Source organism: Ptychodera flava, chromosome 12 (genome assembly GCF_041260155.1).
Source record: "Ptychodera flava strain L36383 chromosome 12, AS_Pfla_20210202, whole genome shotgun sequence".
Lineage (NCBI taxonomy): Eukaryota > Metazoa > Hemichordata > Enteropneusta > Ptychoderidae > Ptychodera > Ptychodera flava.
This window is the reverse complement of record NC_091939.1, coordinates 12,699,183-12,716,708: the sequence shown is the minus strand read 5'-3', so window position 1 is coordinate 12,716,708 and position 17,526 is coordinate 12,699,183. Positions and strand designations below refer to the sequence as shown.

At 38.5% G+C, this 17,526-nt stretch overlaps 1 protein-coding gene across 1 annotated transcript in view; it reads left to right on the top strand.

Moving 5' to 3' along the window:
* Window positions 1-11,087, top strand: part of LOC139145040 (atrial natriuretic peptide receptor 1-like) — a 59,782-nt gene extending 48,695 nt beyond the window's left edge. Inside the window, exons 23-27 of the mRNA XM_070715961.1 lie at window positions 1,655-1,729; window positions 2,632-2,721; window positions 5,018-5,125; window positions 5,826-5,933; window positions 6,818-11,087. Coding sequence (XP_070572062.1) covers window positions 1,655-1,729; window positions 2,632-2,721; window positions 5,018-5,125; window positions 5,826-5,933; window positions 6,818-6,884 — 448 coding nt within the window. The 3' untranslated portion in view covers window positions 6,885-11,087. The remainder of the gene's footprint in view (window positions 1-1,654; window positions 1,730-2,631; window positions 2,722-5,017; window positions 5,126-5,825; window positions 5,934-6,817) is intronic.
* The last annotated feature ends 6,439 nt before the right edge of the window (window positions 11,088-17,526 follow it).

Below are 17,526 nucleotides of genomic sequence, written 5' to 3'. Positions count from 1 at the left end.
TTGTTGCTGCCCATTGTGTACATATATGTCTTAGGTTATTAAAGTGGCTGTGTGGCTTATCACTGCAATGATAGGGTGATGTCGGTTATTCTGAGCCACACAACTTTTCCACGATTGATTTTAAAGGGCCATAATTTTTTTTTCATTATTTTTATTTTGAATGTGGACTATAATTCCTTGTTCTCCTCCCCAAAGAATGTTAAAACGCCCACTATTTAGCTTGTCAACTTAGCATGTAAAATGCATCGTTATTATTTACATTTGAATTCAAGCCCGGACTGGAAGTCACTTTTTAACAATAAAAATGCAGTTTACACATACAGGCTGAGTTGATAAGCTGAACACTATGTAATTTTCTGATAATTTTGGACCACCTGGACATCACATTTCATTGGGTAAAGTTTGTTATCAAAATTTTGACAAAATCTGAAAGAAACTGACTGGAGTATATTTTCTAAAGGTGACAAAATTGACTTTGGCACTCAAAGGGTTAAGGTAGTACGCGCCTCCGAACTGAAAGACTCATTTGTTTTCTCAAACATTTCTTAATTAAGGTAGAACGCACCTCGGGGACAGACATTCGGACTCTCAAACTTTGACAATTCTCTTCTGATATACCACATGTGGGGGTTCATTTTAAAGCTCTTGGTGAAAGAAAACTTTTCACCGGCTTAGTTTTTCGAAATTCGAAAATTTTCATTTTTCTCCATAGAGTTAACTAAGGGATGGCGGCCATTTTGAATTTCTAATATGGGTAAATCTTGGGTAATTTGTTTCTCTAGTACCAAAATTTGCACGGTGACCCCCTATTTATATTCTTGATTTTGAAAGAGAATGATTGAAAGATTCATTAAGGAAAGTTAGAGCAAAAGTTTAAGTCTTTCACTTTCGAGGTGCATATTACCTTAAACTTTCAACCACTCTCTTACCAAATCAAGCATACAAGTCAGGGACCACATTGCAAATTTCGGTACTAGAGGAACAAATTACCGAACATTTACCGATCTTTAAAATTCAAAATGGTCCCCTCTCTCTGTTAACTCTATCGGAAAAATCCAACCATCGGTTTATACAAAAGTAAGACGGTGAAAACTTTACTAACTCAAAAAACTTCAAAATGAGCCCCACGCGCGGTAGACCAGAAAAGTACTGTGAAAATTTGAAGGTTTAAATATCTGTCCCCGGGGTGCTTTCTACCTTAAAGATCCATTAGCTGTAACTTTGGTCATTTTTTAAAATTTGTTTGTTTCTGTGTATCATCTGCAGTTTCTGGTTTGAATCCCTGAACCATGGAGAAATTCCTAATATTTAGCTCACAAATAAGCTTATACCCTATATGAGTATAATCTGCATTGTTATAGTTTAAATTTTGTATTCAGGTCCGTACTAGAATACATTCATCAACAATAACAATGGTAATTTCACATACACAGGCTGTGTTGGCAAGCAGGACACTGGGCATTGGTCATGATGATCGGATTATAGTAAAATTCTGTAGTTGATACATTGAAACAGAGTAGTGAAAAATTAGTCAAAAGTTACAGCTAATGTCCCTTTAAGGAGAACAAAGTTGCCTGCATACGAACGACTTTTCCTAAACTAATGGCAGTGTCTCCATTTCTGTAATTGCATTATATCTACTCTTGTTCTTCAGACCGCCAAAAGCTAAAGAGACGAGTCGAGCAAAACTTCACCGGGAGAAAAAAACACCCGATGAACAAGAAAGTGGGTAAGCATCGCAGACATTGAAACGTTCCGGCTGGGTGCGCCGCAAATCGTCACGGTGAAACTGTTGACGTCATTCGTCAGCCTCGGAGGAAAGGAGAAGGCGTGAACCCGTCTTCTCAAAAGAGTGTCCTCTTTTGTGCAGCAAAGTACAGAAAGGTTCTGAAAATTCTGCCCTCAAAATTGAGGACTTTAAGACTTTTTAGTCGTTTTTGTCTTGCTGAGAAGACCAAGAAGTATTGTTTTCCTCCTTGGCTAAGCGTAGACGTTCTTTTCGTTTCTTCTTGATTAAAGGGGGGCGTCCTTCGTAAAGTTAGAAATCTGAATGTGCAATTCTTCCGTTTTCGAAGAACCATGAAAGAATGGTCGACCATGACCTCAATTTTCCAGAAAAATACATGATTTGTTTATATCCCCACTTTTGTGTAGGATAATGTTGAACTTTGATATTACAGTTTTATGTTTCAGGTAGTATGCGCCTCGAAAGTGAAAGATTAAGTTTTACTTAAACTGTCCTCAAAGAATACGTCAGACATTCTCTTTCAAAATCAAGAATAAAAATATGAGGTCATCGTGCAAATTTTGGAACTATAGATACAAATTACTCAAGATTTACCGATATTCAAAATTCAAAATGGCCGCAATCCCTGTGTTAACTCTATGGAGAAAAATGAAATTTTCAATTTTCGAAAAACTAAGCCGATGAAAAGTTTTCTTACACCAAGAGCTTTAAAATGAACCCCCACAAGTGGTAGCTCAGAAAAAGAATTGAAAAGGTTTGAGAGTCCGAATATCTGTCCCTCAGGCGCGTTCTACCTTAAACTATGTTTAAGGGACCCTACTGCTCATTCTTGATTGTTCTCGTTCCCCGTGCATGGTCATGCTAACACACAGTTGTCATTCCAGTGAGCCTTCGAAAGTGAAGCAAGTGCACGAAGCACCGTTCCATGCATTTAGTAAGCAGGCAGAAGATGACCCGTTCGCCAAAACCGCTCTGTAAGTCCAGTTACCTTTCTTCTCTCTGAAATGAAGACACGCAAATCTGACCTCACTTCAGCTTTCTACAACTACAAAGTATAAACATTTATCAATTTAGGCTAAGATCAGCAAGTACAAGTGACTATTGTCTTTAATTTATTCATTCTTTTGTCTAAAGCGCTCCCCCTGCCGTGTGACCTTAGACATGGCCAGACACACTCCATGGAGTGGTGGCACTTCAGATTGCGTAAACCCTCAGGGGTTAATGGTTTATACTACATTGTGCAAAAACTTATAAAAATGTAGCATAATTTCACATTTTTGGAAAGTGCCGATGAAAAATAGACACAATCACTCACGATGATTGTACTTGTATCTGAAAAGAAAGATTACACGCAAAAGCATTGTCTTTAGCCATCTACATATCATGATTTCTTGGTTAACAATTTTGGACCTAATTATTCTGAATGTAAACATGACTACGAGAAAACCACGTTTTTTACGGTATAACTGTTTGACGAGAGACTGAACGAGAGTGTCGGTTACCCAGACCACACTTGTGGGCTCTCATCCGGCCTATGGGAGCCGTCGATCCCCAAGTGCAGTGTGGGTAACCGAGGCTATCTGAATCGAATGCACGGTCAACCTCAGCTCCTTGAATTCACGGATTATTTCCTATGTCGTGAGCACTCAGATTTTCCAAGAAGATGAACAAAGATTACGCTCTAAATAAAGCAGTGCCGACCGGATCATCGGTTAAAGTATTACAAGTCATCGTTCACGTGACGTGATAGTAGTGATGTGCTGCACTGAAACTCGTCCGACAGCTATACGGTAGAAAAAAACACGGTTTCCCGTGTAATAATATTGTAAACAGTCTAGGAAAACCGTAGTACTAAAGGGAATTTCGTATGGACTTTTTGGTCGTGGTGAATCTCTAACAACCAGACTATGTCTATGGATGAGTGTTGGCATGTTGTAAATGGGATGCGAATTGGTCAAACAATCGTGCGCAACTATCTTCTTGGACGTGGATTTGGTTTCCCGTCCATGGAATGTTCCAAAACTACTATGGTGGTGAGGCGTTGAGACAAAAACCCCGTCAGAAGACCAACACAACAGTTATGGACTAACAGCTAGAAAAAATGTACTTTTAGCTTTAAAATAGTAAAATGAAAAACTACCAATCAATAATAAATTTAAACAATTATTCGACTGACCAGGGACCTGGTCCTTTTTGTTAAGAGATATCTCAGAATAAACCCGATATCCTCAGAGGTTCCCGCCAGATTTATCTATAGTTCATTGAAACTACAAAAAGGATCTGAAGGGTTAAATGAAATTGTTATATTGTATCAAGAAAGTCCTGACCAATAACTGTTCCGGTAGACACGGTACAGCAATGTAGTCAACCGATGCAGAAAACAATGTTTCCCCGTAACGTTGCTCCAGAACTAAATTCAATTTAAAAGTCTCTAACAGAAGTAGGTTATCACCAGAGTAAAGTCTGTCAAGGCTAAAGGTCTAAATTTGAGAAAATTATAAAGTCGCTTTCAAGAGAGTACACGATTAAAGGTACCGTCCAAATATTTGCCTGTCTGATGCAATAATAGTCAAAATTCGCTTGGCCACGGACATGGATCTAACTTAGCAAGGATTGCCTGAGTAAACTCGTTTTCGCAGAAAAAAGGTGCAGTTGTATCACATAATGTAGACTGTCAAGTGTAATATCTCGCATATACGACGGTTGGGAGAGGAGGAAGCGAAACATACATCGTGCTTCGCGCTTGAATTGCCTTCTCAGACCTTGGACGCTACGCTTGCAATTCTCCCTGGTCGTATTCGCGAGAGACTACACCAATAAGAGACAGAAAAAGCACAAGGGACTGTCGACAGTCGACAGAAAATATTCACTTAGCATGTGTCGCCTGGGTAGAGACATGCTCTGAAAACTAAAGGATCTGATCCCGGCCGTCTGCTCTTTGTTTTCCGCGGACAAAGTAGAGATCTGCACTAAAAACTAGAAAACCCCTTTGAAAAATTCTTATTTGTTTCCAGCCGATAAAATTGTATGAGTAAAATCAATTATATCACAAAGAAACTTATATATGTTTATCGACCATTTGCCTTATAAAGTAAAAGCGTCTCCTCTTTCACACATTTTACAAACTCTTAACTGACAAAAGATATTTATCTCCACAAACTCCATTACAAAATGAAATATAAGAAAACAAAGCGGGCTCTCGAGAAACTTTCCCACAAATAAACCACCTCTCTCTCTCTCTCTCTCTCTCTCTCTCTCTGCTTTTAAAAGAGATGTAAAGGAACCCTCTGCTGGGACGTCAGGGTCAGTGGATAGCGATTACTACTCCTACAAACGAACTACAACTCAGTCATCCGTTGGAAGTGAAAAGACAGTGCGGTAGGTATCACGCCTCGAGGGATATGACGCTTTTGGCTGCCAAAGTCTTCCGTTTTGGTGATTTGCGTTTGAGGTAGAACACGCCTCGGGGACAGGCAGCCCCTGATTTTCATTCTTGTTTTGGTAAGAGAATGGTCGACAGTGTCATTGAGGAAAGTTTGACAAATTTCACCTTCGAGGCGCAAAGTAGAATACGTTGCGGGGATAGATTTTCGTACTCTCATTTTATTACTATACATGTTGTACAATTTTAGTTAGCTCATATTGAAGCTCACATGCACATTGTCGTAATGGAAAATTATTATTTCTCTGTGGAGTTGACACAGGTATGGCGGACATTTTGAATTTCAAACCAAAAAATGGATAATTTATTTCTGATTTTTTTATTTTGAAAGGGAATGGTTAAAAGTTTTCTAACGGAAAGTTTGAGCAACAATTTCAGTCTCTCAATGTCGAGGCGCGTTCTAGCTTATGTGCAATATGTACTAAAACGCGATCATTTCAAACCAGTACACACGTCGACAAAATATCACAATTTCTTTCAAAACAAAGGAATGCAGGTGGCTGACGTTATCTGTACCACATGAAATTGAAATGAGTCCCTGGAGGCAGCTCTGTACAATGATTTCCCATAATGCAGTGCGGAATGTGAAATATTATCCTTCCATGTACAACTCTGGTGTTTTTGTTTCCCGCCCAGATCCAGCGAGCAGTCGGATTCGTTTGAACAGGAAGCGCCTAAGCAGTTTGAAGGACTTGGGAATGACGTCATACAGGAAGCGCCAGAGGGCGTGGAAATAGCCGAAAGGTAGGAAGAAATACACTAATGTACAGGTCAAGTCCATTTTGCGGTCATATACACCACCACTGTGATTGCGTGTATAACGGTGTGTATTGTCATGAAACCGTTTCTGTGTAACTTAATAGATAGTCAATTTACCCTCTGTTTTGGATTGCTAATATAACCGCGTTTGGATGATTGAAATAGAAAAGCTGAATGGTCAACTGAAAATGTCACGTCACACAAAATGTAGGAAAGGTGGTCAGTCGATTGGATCCATCTAAGTGTTCAGCATTCCTTTGAAGAGGACCTACCTATCGAACCTCGAGACAGTATCTGAGACAGAAAATGAACACAGGGACGTGTATTTATAATATGCAGATTACTCTGCCAGAAAGGACAAGATGGACAATACTTAACTGCCAAGTTTACAATCAGTTCATTCATCCATCCATCCATCCATCCATCCGTCCATCCATCCACTCATCCATCCATCCCATCCGTCCATCTATCCATCCATCCATCCGTCCGTCCATCCATCCATCCGTCCATCCATCCACTCATCCATCCATCCCATCCATCCGTCCATCCATCCATCCATCCATCCATCCATCCGTCCATCCATCCATCCACTCATCCATCCACTCCTTCCGTCCATCTATCCATCCATCCATCCATCCATCCATCCGTCCATCCGTCCATCCATCCATCCATCCATCCATCCATCCATCCGTCCATCCATCCATCCATCCATCGTAACAAACTCATGTTTATGTTAATGCGGTCAGAAAAATAAAGTATATCCATGAACGTTTCAGTAAAGGTCTTTCATGTGGACAGAGATAGACCAACAAGAATTAGTTTTACTTTCCGCTTACATTTGGTTTTGTTTTTTCTGTACTTTTTCGAAGGTCGGAACAAGGAAGGAGTGAGTCCAGCGAAGATGATTTTAAAATCGCAGCTGAAGGCAATTACTAAATAATCAACAGGAGACAGACAAGTTCCCTGATAGATAGAAAACTAAATTATCACTTTTATAACCGTAACTCTTTTCTTCAGTGTTTCCAAAATTTATAGAGGGCTGCCTGGCTAAAAGTAACAAAAATTTATGTGGTGCAATTTTGTTGTGTTTTTTTATATTTCCATTTTCACTTTGAAAGCATGTTTCCCACATGATATGCAGGGAAGAAATTATATTATGTACCGTGAAGCTTATCTTATTTGTGCCTTTTTAAAGTCTTTAGTAGTTGACAGTGTTTAAATTTATTTGTCCGTATTTTTCTAGTCTTTGAATTTTTTTATGTTTGTGTAGCTTATATGATCCGTTCTAAGCTTATTTGTCGTCTACCAAAGTGGTACCTTTTCGTCCTTTCGCAGGCAGGAAACCGAATAACGAGGAAGAGATCAGTGATTATGGCCCGATGGGTTTAGGAATTCTCGCTCCTTTTGCAATGGGCGCCCTCTAACGCTATAGGATACACTGTGCATAGACTATTACAGTAAATGAGTTGCAATGCCTTAGTTCAGGGAGAAGGTACAGAACTATGAATATACGCATTAGGTTGACGACAACGATTATGTATAGACTTTGTAAACAACAATGGCGCTACAACTGGTCTTTTTCACAAACGAGAAGTTCGCCGTAGACCTGTTAAGCTTTTCAGAAAGTTTAATATATATATATATATATATATATATATATATATATATATATATATATATATATATATATATATAATATATTATAGTTTGAGAGACGTTTCGCTGTTTGTGTTCACAGGCTTTTCTTCAATTTTTATAGATTTTTTGCGCTTGTTTAACGTAGTGAGGAACCTATCGCTGTTCTTTGTATTACAATACCAATTATGGAGAAAAACTGAGGCGTCTTTGAATGGATGAAAGGCTAAGTTGTTACAACTAGGATATATACAATGACGGCAAAAATATTGTATACACTAGAGATGTACGCGCCAATACCAAATAGCTGGTGCTCAAACTTTCCTCAAGGAAACATTCGACCGATTATCTTACCAAAATCAGGCATAAAAATAGGAAGTACCGTTTAAATCAAATAGCAATTAGAATTTGGATTTGAATTTTACCTCTATAGGTGAGTCCATGGTTGAACTATCATCACCGGCACAGCTTATCATGCTAAAAAGATGTGATCAAGTGAAAGTGAGAGAAAAATTGAATAAGATTCTGTGATAGGAAAAGGCGCATAAAAGAACACCACTTTCAGTGAACGCTGTGAACATTTCCTGTTCAGTCATTGGAATTCTTTTACAACTAAATCTAACGTTCTTCATAGTTCAGTACAGTGAAATAGTGCTTTATATGTTTGATTTTTGGTTGCTGACTAAGCACCATGTCAAATCACAAGACTTAAATATTATTTTTTCCGTTTTGCTAAGTTTTATACTATCAGTTTCAGTGGTGAACTTTTAAAGGAAAATACACAGAAAACGTCATAAATCATATGCGTTTTAACAACTTATAATCGCTTTACAGAGAACCATTTCTTACATTCAAAACCTTAGTATGTGTTATGCAGGCGATAAATTGATGTTATTTGTTACCGGTTATGTTCGGCTCTTTCTGGAATCTTATCTCGTCAAATAAAGCTGTAAGTTTCTGTGCAATAAAAGGCGACCTCAATAATAGCTGTCTATCAGTGACATAAAATCTCGACCGGTATTGTCTGTTCTCATCCACTCCTTAAATCTTTCTCAATCTTTTAAAATGATGAAGCTGCTAATAGACTTCAGGGGCAAGCGCCCATATTTCCATTCTATACTGGGCATGTCTTTATCAAAAGGTAATGTAATACATACAACATCGAACACACAATGTTGATCACAACAAAATGAGGTTCTCCGTAAGATTTTTTAATTTCTCGCTTATGAACTTCCTGAAACCGATATCGGAGATTGATATTTGGTTCACATTTGTACGAAGAACAAGGTGTCGTAGATGTCGGTAAAAAATTCGTCACCAAAAACAATTTTCCAAGGCCCACCCTCCACACTACAGAGCACTCCACCCTTAATGTGCTCTAGTAAGTTTTTCGTTGTACTCATTATCTATGACCTATGATGGTGCATCTCAAAAAGAGTATACCTTTTGACTGTTCACAACACCTTCACATTCACAATATCTATCGTCAACAGATATAATCAAGATGTAATTGGCGCCACGGAACTCTCTAGGAGCGCTTCATTGAAACTGAAAGGACGCAAAGCGCGCCCCTGAAATAAAATATTCAGGACTTCTTTGTTCTAACACCTATGCAAGAGGCGCGTGTGTACATGGAGTCAATTGAGTGTTCCCTATGGAAAGTTTGTCTAGCAAAGGCGTGGCCTTAACTGATGACGTCAGAGTGTTCATGCTGAGTCGTCATCATCACATGGGCTGATACGTCACGTGTGGAATCAGCAATTTGGGCATTAAAACAAGCAAACAAACAAACAAACATTAAAGTTACACATACATCAAATACGCTTACACCATTTGCATTTTATTCCGCAACTGGTGTCGGCTGTCGCTATTCAAGGAAAGATCGGTGGTCATGTGATCGTTCTGTGGCGGCGCGAGATGTGAGAATCAAAGACTGTCTGGGCGTTGTTTGTGTTTGTGACTCAGTGAACTACATCTGTGTAGGCGACAATGCAAAGAATAATATTTAGCTAGCTTGCTGAAGAAAAATATGCCAAGCTGAGAAACAATCGGAAAATCTGTCCCGGTTTCAGGGTGAAACAGCTGTATTGAGTGTAGCTCTCTATTGAAGCCGTGTTCCTTCTATTGATTGTAAGCTATCCACTTCATGTCTGTTATTCTAAGCTTTGTTCAACGGATTAGACCAAGTTGTTCGTGATCTTTGGATACGCTGAAAGACACACTCCTTCTCATGTTGTTTTGAGGTTTGGAGACGCGTTATAGCAACAATGTAAGGTCTTGGAGGAATATTGAATCAACCTTCACCTTTTTTCGATTCTTCCCAAAATGGCGTCGTTTTTTAGAACGGCAAGGTCGTTCGTAAGTTGTCACTTTTGTCCAGGTATGTCGTTGAGGATGATACAGTCCTAATCTTCAGGAACTGTACTTTGTTAAAATCTAGAAGAGTGTACTGTCCATCTTGTTATAGTTTTGAAGATATATTCTAAATCTCAAGGGAACGATATATCTGTCGAAAGTGAGCAAGGAAAGCAAACAGACTGATTGAGATAGGCACGTCATGGTTAAGACGAGTCTGATTTTCCAGACAGGCAATCAGTCAGACAGATGTATTAAAGCTAAATGGTCGACGATGGGCAGCATTGGACAAGCCGACTGAAAGAAAAGGCGGGAAAAGAGAGTACAGATCCGAGACAGTGTGACAGATACAACAGATTCAGATACAGAAAGCATTAAATCTGACACAAAGAAGAGGAAAAATCGTCACCAAGATCTGAGAGATAAAACGAAACATGTAAAGACTGGATTTCCGATCGAAAATTATTCAGTATGTTAGGTCAGAAAACGCCATCGTGACATGAATATTGTCCACTTGATGAAGTATTCTTGCAGACTGGGAAGATTCGTTAACGGTAAATGGCTGCTCTCATTCCGTTGACTACGTACAGCCTTCCAGTATTTACGGATTGCATATCTATTCATTGATTTCTAGAAGTAGCTTGTGTATTGAGGCCCGAACATTTTCGCACCAAGCGAACAAGCAGGCCAAGAAACAAAAGGTGGGAATATGCATGGAAACTCCCTCTCGCCAAGATTGGATCGACAGTGTACAATTGCAAGGAGTGGGTGTCAGGCCGTTATTATTTTAGTCTGAGACGCGCGTACAGTTTTGATAGGTGGATAGAACAAAGTCCGAATGACTCATGACTAGAACAGTGTTTTATTTTAGTGAAATGTAAATATTCCTAGCAAATTCATTTTCATATATAATTCGTGTGTTTAATTCAGTAAAATGTCATGTTGACCTGTACGGTACATCTGTATTGGCACAATAGGCTTGGAAATCTTATTGGGTTTTACATTAATAAAGAATCTATTTGCACGTTGATACGACACTTTATAGAGTTATTTGTTTTTATGGGGTCGAAGTTCATGCGACTACTAGAGTTTAGAGCACTGAGATGTTTTCAAGAAAACAAGAAACTGTCTGATTTTGATATAAATGTAGCATGAACCAGTAACTTTTAGTGATTTAAATCTCAAGGCGTTTAGTTAATTGAAATTATGAAAACCATTGTGTTAACATTCAAATTTTGCAAATAAAGGCGTGCTTGATTGTTTGTGACTTACAATGTTTGTATTTCTCATACAAATTGAAGATATTTTACATAAACCCATAGATGCACCATCTGAAGCTGTGATGTTCGCTGTTCGGAGTAAAATAATGGAAGACTGTAAAAATGCGAATTTAATTAAAAATGGTATGTTCAGAAACACATCTTGTAAATGCATATATTTTTTTTCAGACTAGACATTTGGTGATTGGTCGTGTTGTTTCGTTTCGCGGACTTTTGATTGCAGTTAAATATATTCATTGACCCTGACACTCATTGAACGTTTTTCAACTTGGTGCAAATCATGACGCCCAAACATCAATAAAAGTTCATTTTTTTCAATTACAGTACCGTACAATTTTATACTGCTTGTAAACTGTACTTTTTATCATGTTTATCCGTCTGAAAAAGATTCGGTGTCCATAAATTTTATACATTTCATATCCTAATGGATTGCACCTTTGACTCCGGGTTATCTACTAGTCGCCTGATGGAAAAAAGCAACCTCAACAATTTGAAAATACCGAAATTAGAATAAGAGAGGGATGTCAAGACCTCACAAAAGTGTTCGATCTTAGATTAACATCTAAACCAAACGAGCGCCGTATATACTTTGAATTCAGAAAACTGCACATTTCAGATTACTAAAATAACAACAATCTCGATATCGGTAATCCGCAAATCATGTGTCATTTGTATTAAGCTTTTACTGGTCGAGACAACATGACACCTGTCCAAGCAATGTAACGCTTAATGGGCGATGATGTTTCTCACAAAATATGTTTATAATGCCATCAACACTTTCTCGTTCTACTCCCCAAAGCATGTTGAGATATACAGAAGTCAGCTCGTGAACTCAGCCTGTACAGAAATCTAGAAATCTTTTGTAAAATCGCATTGTTATTGTTGACAAGTGAATTCTGGTCCCGGTTATAATTTAGATGCAAACAATAACAGCGCATTCTACACGTATAGACGCTGTGTCATTGAAGGCAGGACAAGTACTTGCAATTGACATACATAGTGAAAGCGTGAAACAGTACCCTCCAATCTTGTCCGGACAAGAAACAACAAATTTAAACTACACACAAAATGTATGAGATGGACAAATACAAGAAAGAAAGGTATATAAACCTCGGCAAACTCAGTAAAGAAGTGACGTCAGATCTTTCGAAACAAATGGGCAATTTCTGACCGACACGAGGCATTGCCCTTTTATGAATCTGTAAATCATAAATTGTCAAATAATGCTTCAACGGTACATGTGTCCGAGTCCATGACAACAGAACAGCATTAGCAGGGGAAGGAGCCTGTAGGCCAACTTTCAATCTAAGCCTTGCATATTATCACACCATCCATGCGACACGTAACAAACCTTGTACTGAAATTGGAAATCTGACCACATGACGATTCTAAATCCACGCAGGTGGAGGTACCACTTGATAATAATAAAGTCAAAAAAGATGATTAATAAGACAGTCAGAAAAGGACACATTGAACATTGAACTTAATGAGGAGGTAATGTAAGAATGGGCAGAATTTTGAAGCACATTTCGCTTGATGACGGAAAAAGCTGTTTGGTAGCAAGTAGTCATGTACGATTATAGTTATTCAACCTTTCTGTGATTGTTTTTGTATATAAACTGAGCAGTACTAAGAATCCCGGGCTCGTGATCGTAGTCTTGTGCAGTATACTCTGTAGATGGTACATCAGCTTGTTTGAAGCACTGAAGTAAAAAACAAAATCACAGGACACTGACATCAGCATAAGCTTGAAGGTGAAATGAAAAAAAAATGCGAACATCCTTGTTTTCCGAGCAGACTTGTATGATAAGTGCCATTTGTGATGAGTTGGACGGTGATGTTGTAGGTAGGATCCTTGGGGAACTGAGAGTGAAGGAAGCCGAAGACATAATTTCTGAACACTGTGCTTTGTGGCAGCTGATCCTTAAAATTTAACCTGGCCAGGCAGGTACTTGAAAGTCATGTTTGTCACGCAAAGTGCCGATAGTTGTCCTATTCAGAAAGGGGTTACATTGCCGACTTCTTGGCCGTCGACAAGAATAAGAACTGACAGATCGTACAAAATCTTATGCAGACTTTGAAAATGTGTCAATGTCAACGTCATTTTTCTTCATTGCTAGTGAAATTCAAGCTAAAATGTCCACATGTGATATCACAAGTATTACAGTGCCGTTGACGAACTAACCGTAACGCAGGAGACAATACTAACATACTCGCATTTACTCACTAGTACACGATGAAGGGATGATTGTCTCTCACTCTCGATAATGATTTTCGATAATTGACAAGTTTACAAGTCTGCGCACAGTAAGATGCAGCAGTATCCAGATTGTTGTTTATACACAGACCAGTGCTGCAATGATATTTCAACGATTCAGCCATATGCTGCCATGATACTGTACCGAAGATTGATGACAGCACAGAAAAGCATAACGCTCACGACTTCTAGCGGGGTAGCAGAAGGCGTGTGCTAATGACGCGATTTGTGACATCACCGGTTACTTTACGGTCGTTGATATGATGATGTTTGACTGATTAACACTAAGACTTTAGATCAACATGGAATGAGAAACTGTAGCTGGCAGATGAATGTCATATCATATGTTCGCCACTCCAAGATCCGCTGAAGGTTCTCCAAGCAAAGACTAGCAAATAAGAATTTTAATGTTACGTGAATTTTATCTTTACTTTGTCATCAACTATATTTCAGCATCGAAAAACACTGTTCGGCCTCACTCAACACCTGCACCAATGCCATCCATTGGAACACCTTGCCTGGGCATAACATCAAAAGATAATAAAAGCATTGCTTTTCGATGCCGCTTTTGGACTCTATTCACATTGTATATGGAATTCGTAGTAATTTCTCCTGTTGGAACACGCCCTTCTGAGATCTCAATTTCGCGCACACAGATTTGGTTCACAAAGTAGAGCTACACTTGTACATAAAATACATTTACTTGTGTGAAATATAAATACCAACAGTTTCAGTGATTTTCTTTTCACGGAACTGGTGATAAGTCAGTTCAGCAAAACATCTTATCGCTGTATGACAATTACAAGTCCAAAGTCCAACTATTTTCGATAAAAATACAGTTTGTTCTGTGAAATAAAAATATTCTATTTTGATTTTCGTCGGCTACTTTCGGTGTACTCCATTGAACCAAGTAGGCCCTATTGTCTATGATTCATTCTCCTTTTAAATATCGTTCAAAAAGTTCAGCAAAATGAAAAACGTAGATTTTCATCGTTGCTCGATGAAGTGAATGGATTTCAGGTCGTCACATTGAAGTCATACAGTGTCTAAAAGAGGCATTCAACTCGAGTGTAAAGATCACAACGATAAACAAGCTCTTATGTTCTGGACCTCTCCAAGTCATGTATCATTGTGAACAGAATCATTAAAGGAAAACTATCTGTGATATTGCCATGATCCGTTCATTATTTTGGTTCTATAAATCGAGGATATTTCATTATTCTTCTCCTCAAAGCTTGGAGATACACTAAAATACCAACACATCACACATTGCGGACAATATGTAATAAACGAATTCTAGGCCAGACTAACATTCAGACACAAGTGATATTGAGCATTGAAGACATACTGACTGTGGTGACCAGAAAATTATGCATTTCAACACAGGGAGAAGAAGAAACTTGATTCATAAACCGAACAAAACATTTTAAAACGCCAAAGATTACAGGCAATAGGCCTTTAAGTGCATGCGAAATTGACTTTCAATAGAGCATTGCCTAGCCAGAAATCCTTTCCTGAAGACTTACTATTTACGATTTGCTAACACTATTTACATTATTGAGAGCGGAAAACTGGGTGGAGTGTGCTTTGTTTAAGGTAGTATGCGCCTCAACATTGAAAGAGTTAAAAAATTACGCAAACTTTCCTCAATGCAATGTTCAACCATTCTCTTTCAAAATTAGGAATAAAAATCAGGGGCCAACGTGCAAAGTTTGGTAACAGAGAAACGAACTACCTAACATTTACCGATATTTAAAATTCAAATTGGCCGCCATCACTATGTTATCCCTATGGGGAAAATAAAAATTTCCGAATTTCGAGAAACTAAGAATGTGAAATTTTTTCCTACGTCAAGAGCTTTAAAATGAGCCCCCACAAGTGGTAGGTCAAAACAGAATTGTAAAAACTTGAGAGTCCGAATATCTGTCCCCGAGGTGCGTTCTACCTTAACATTATACAAGAAACACAACTTCATTTGATGTTACCACTGATGATCTCCTATGTCATTATCATTCATGCCTTTTTGACCAAAGCCCCGTTGTCGACTCGGTGCATGTTGTACACACCAAAAAGCGATTAAGCGACGAGAAATTCGTATCATCAATTAGAAAACATCAAACTGTACTTGAGCATCAAAACAATTTTTAGCGTAAAGCACAATATTCATACCCCTCCATATGGGATATGGGATGACAAAGATGCAAAAGACAGTGCATATTTAAATACAGTCTAGACTCCTGATGTGCTGCTATATTTGGATAAAGTAAATTATAAATTTTCAAAATTAAAGAGAATTGTTCTGAAGGATGAGTAAATAGTATATGTATCGTTCCACCTCAGACATGGAAGCATGCTCAGTTTATGCCACTATTAAAGTCGTCCAAAGAGCATGACATTGCACACCAGAAATTTTAGTTTCAGGTCGTGTGCAAATGAAACGGAACCACGAATCAGTGAAAGGGCTATCCCTATTCTTTAAGTCCTGAGGAGACCAAACAGTGAATTCGCAGTCGCGAATTCGTATTGATAACGGCTAACGGTTTTCAGGTTAATTAGGAAATTGTGATTTGAGGTTAAGGACACTGTAACGAGGTCAGGCCAGGGCCATTACCTTCAAATGCAATACAAGGCTGAGACAAATGTCCTGAAAATCATACTAATTTCCTGACATTCGATGCCAAAACTGAAACTGCAGACAGATCCGACGTGAGGGCAGACTGCGCAGACTGCCATTACACAATCACTTGATCATGGCAAACCAATTTATATGAGTGCTTCCATGGAAGTATATACAACAATGAATATTCTGTTAATTTGTTCAAACGTAATTAAGAGCAGACCATAAGCAATTGCTTTAAAAAAGTCCTGCAGTAACTTGCAAAAAATTAACAGACATGAACATACGTGAATAATTAGCTACATTGCGAACAACGGAAATCGATTTTGCGAGTCTACGGCCGTCGCTTTGACTTAAATGGGATCGGGACTCCGCCATGACAGAAGCAGGTCATATGGAATTCTGAATAGGAGAAAAACGGACCCTTTCTTTGTCCTTATATGGACAAAACAAATATGTACATTTCCCACTTTGCTTCGGGCCTGCATGAACCGTTATTTTTATCCAAGCCACGAGGGCGTTTGCGTTTCTATTATTCTGAAGATTGATTATTTGGCAAGCTGGCGAGCCTAAACAGAAAATTTGAATCCAAATCGAGTTCTAATTGGAAGAAAACACACTTGACGTCAATTTTCCCGAAATTATAACCAAATTGTAATGGGATACGGTATATTCAAATTAATTCAATTAGGGTGCTTTTTCGTTCTATGATTTTGATACTGGCATCAGTGAAAACCCCCAGGTTCAATTCATCATGAGGTGTATTTGCAGAAAATCTTCAAAATGCTGAAAATTCATGCGATTGGGAACAAAGTGCAGCATCTCTCTTCAAAAATTATGCCAGCATATCGCGTTTGATTACAGGCATCCATAAAGTGTAAATTTAGTATTATGACGCCCTCACATGGCAAAAATGAGAGACCATTTATTCGATAACCAGGCGATAAATATTTGTGCAAAGTAGCGCAAATTTCTCTGTCTTTCTTGTCCATATTTGCTTTTCCAATTATTCGACCGCCATTAAGCCTTCATCGGTAGTTTCCGTGCAGTGTCTGTTTGCTGCCAAAAATTTATAGAAAAATCCGTCGTTTTTTCTATTATCGTCGAAGGCGGCTTGGTGTAACATGAAGTATTTATAAAGAACGAGTACATATATTGCGATTTTTGCAGACCCGCATATCAAGGAAGACGACAATGAGGCATACGACCATTCAAAACTGTGCGTCTGACATGCAAAGAATCATGGGACATACCACTTAACATTCTTTAGGGTGCCACATGTATTTTTTGACACACATTGTGTTTCATAGAAAATTTATCCTACATAACAAAGTACTGAATTTTTGGATCTTAGAAGCAGCCATTCCCAGGGAAAAACGTTAAATTTTACGTCGTTTTCAAAATAACTTCGTCTACTTTTGAGTGCATTTCTGT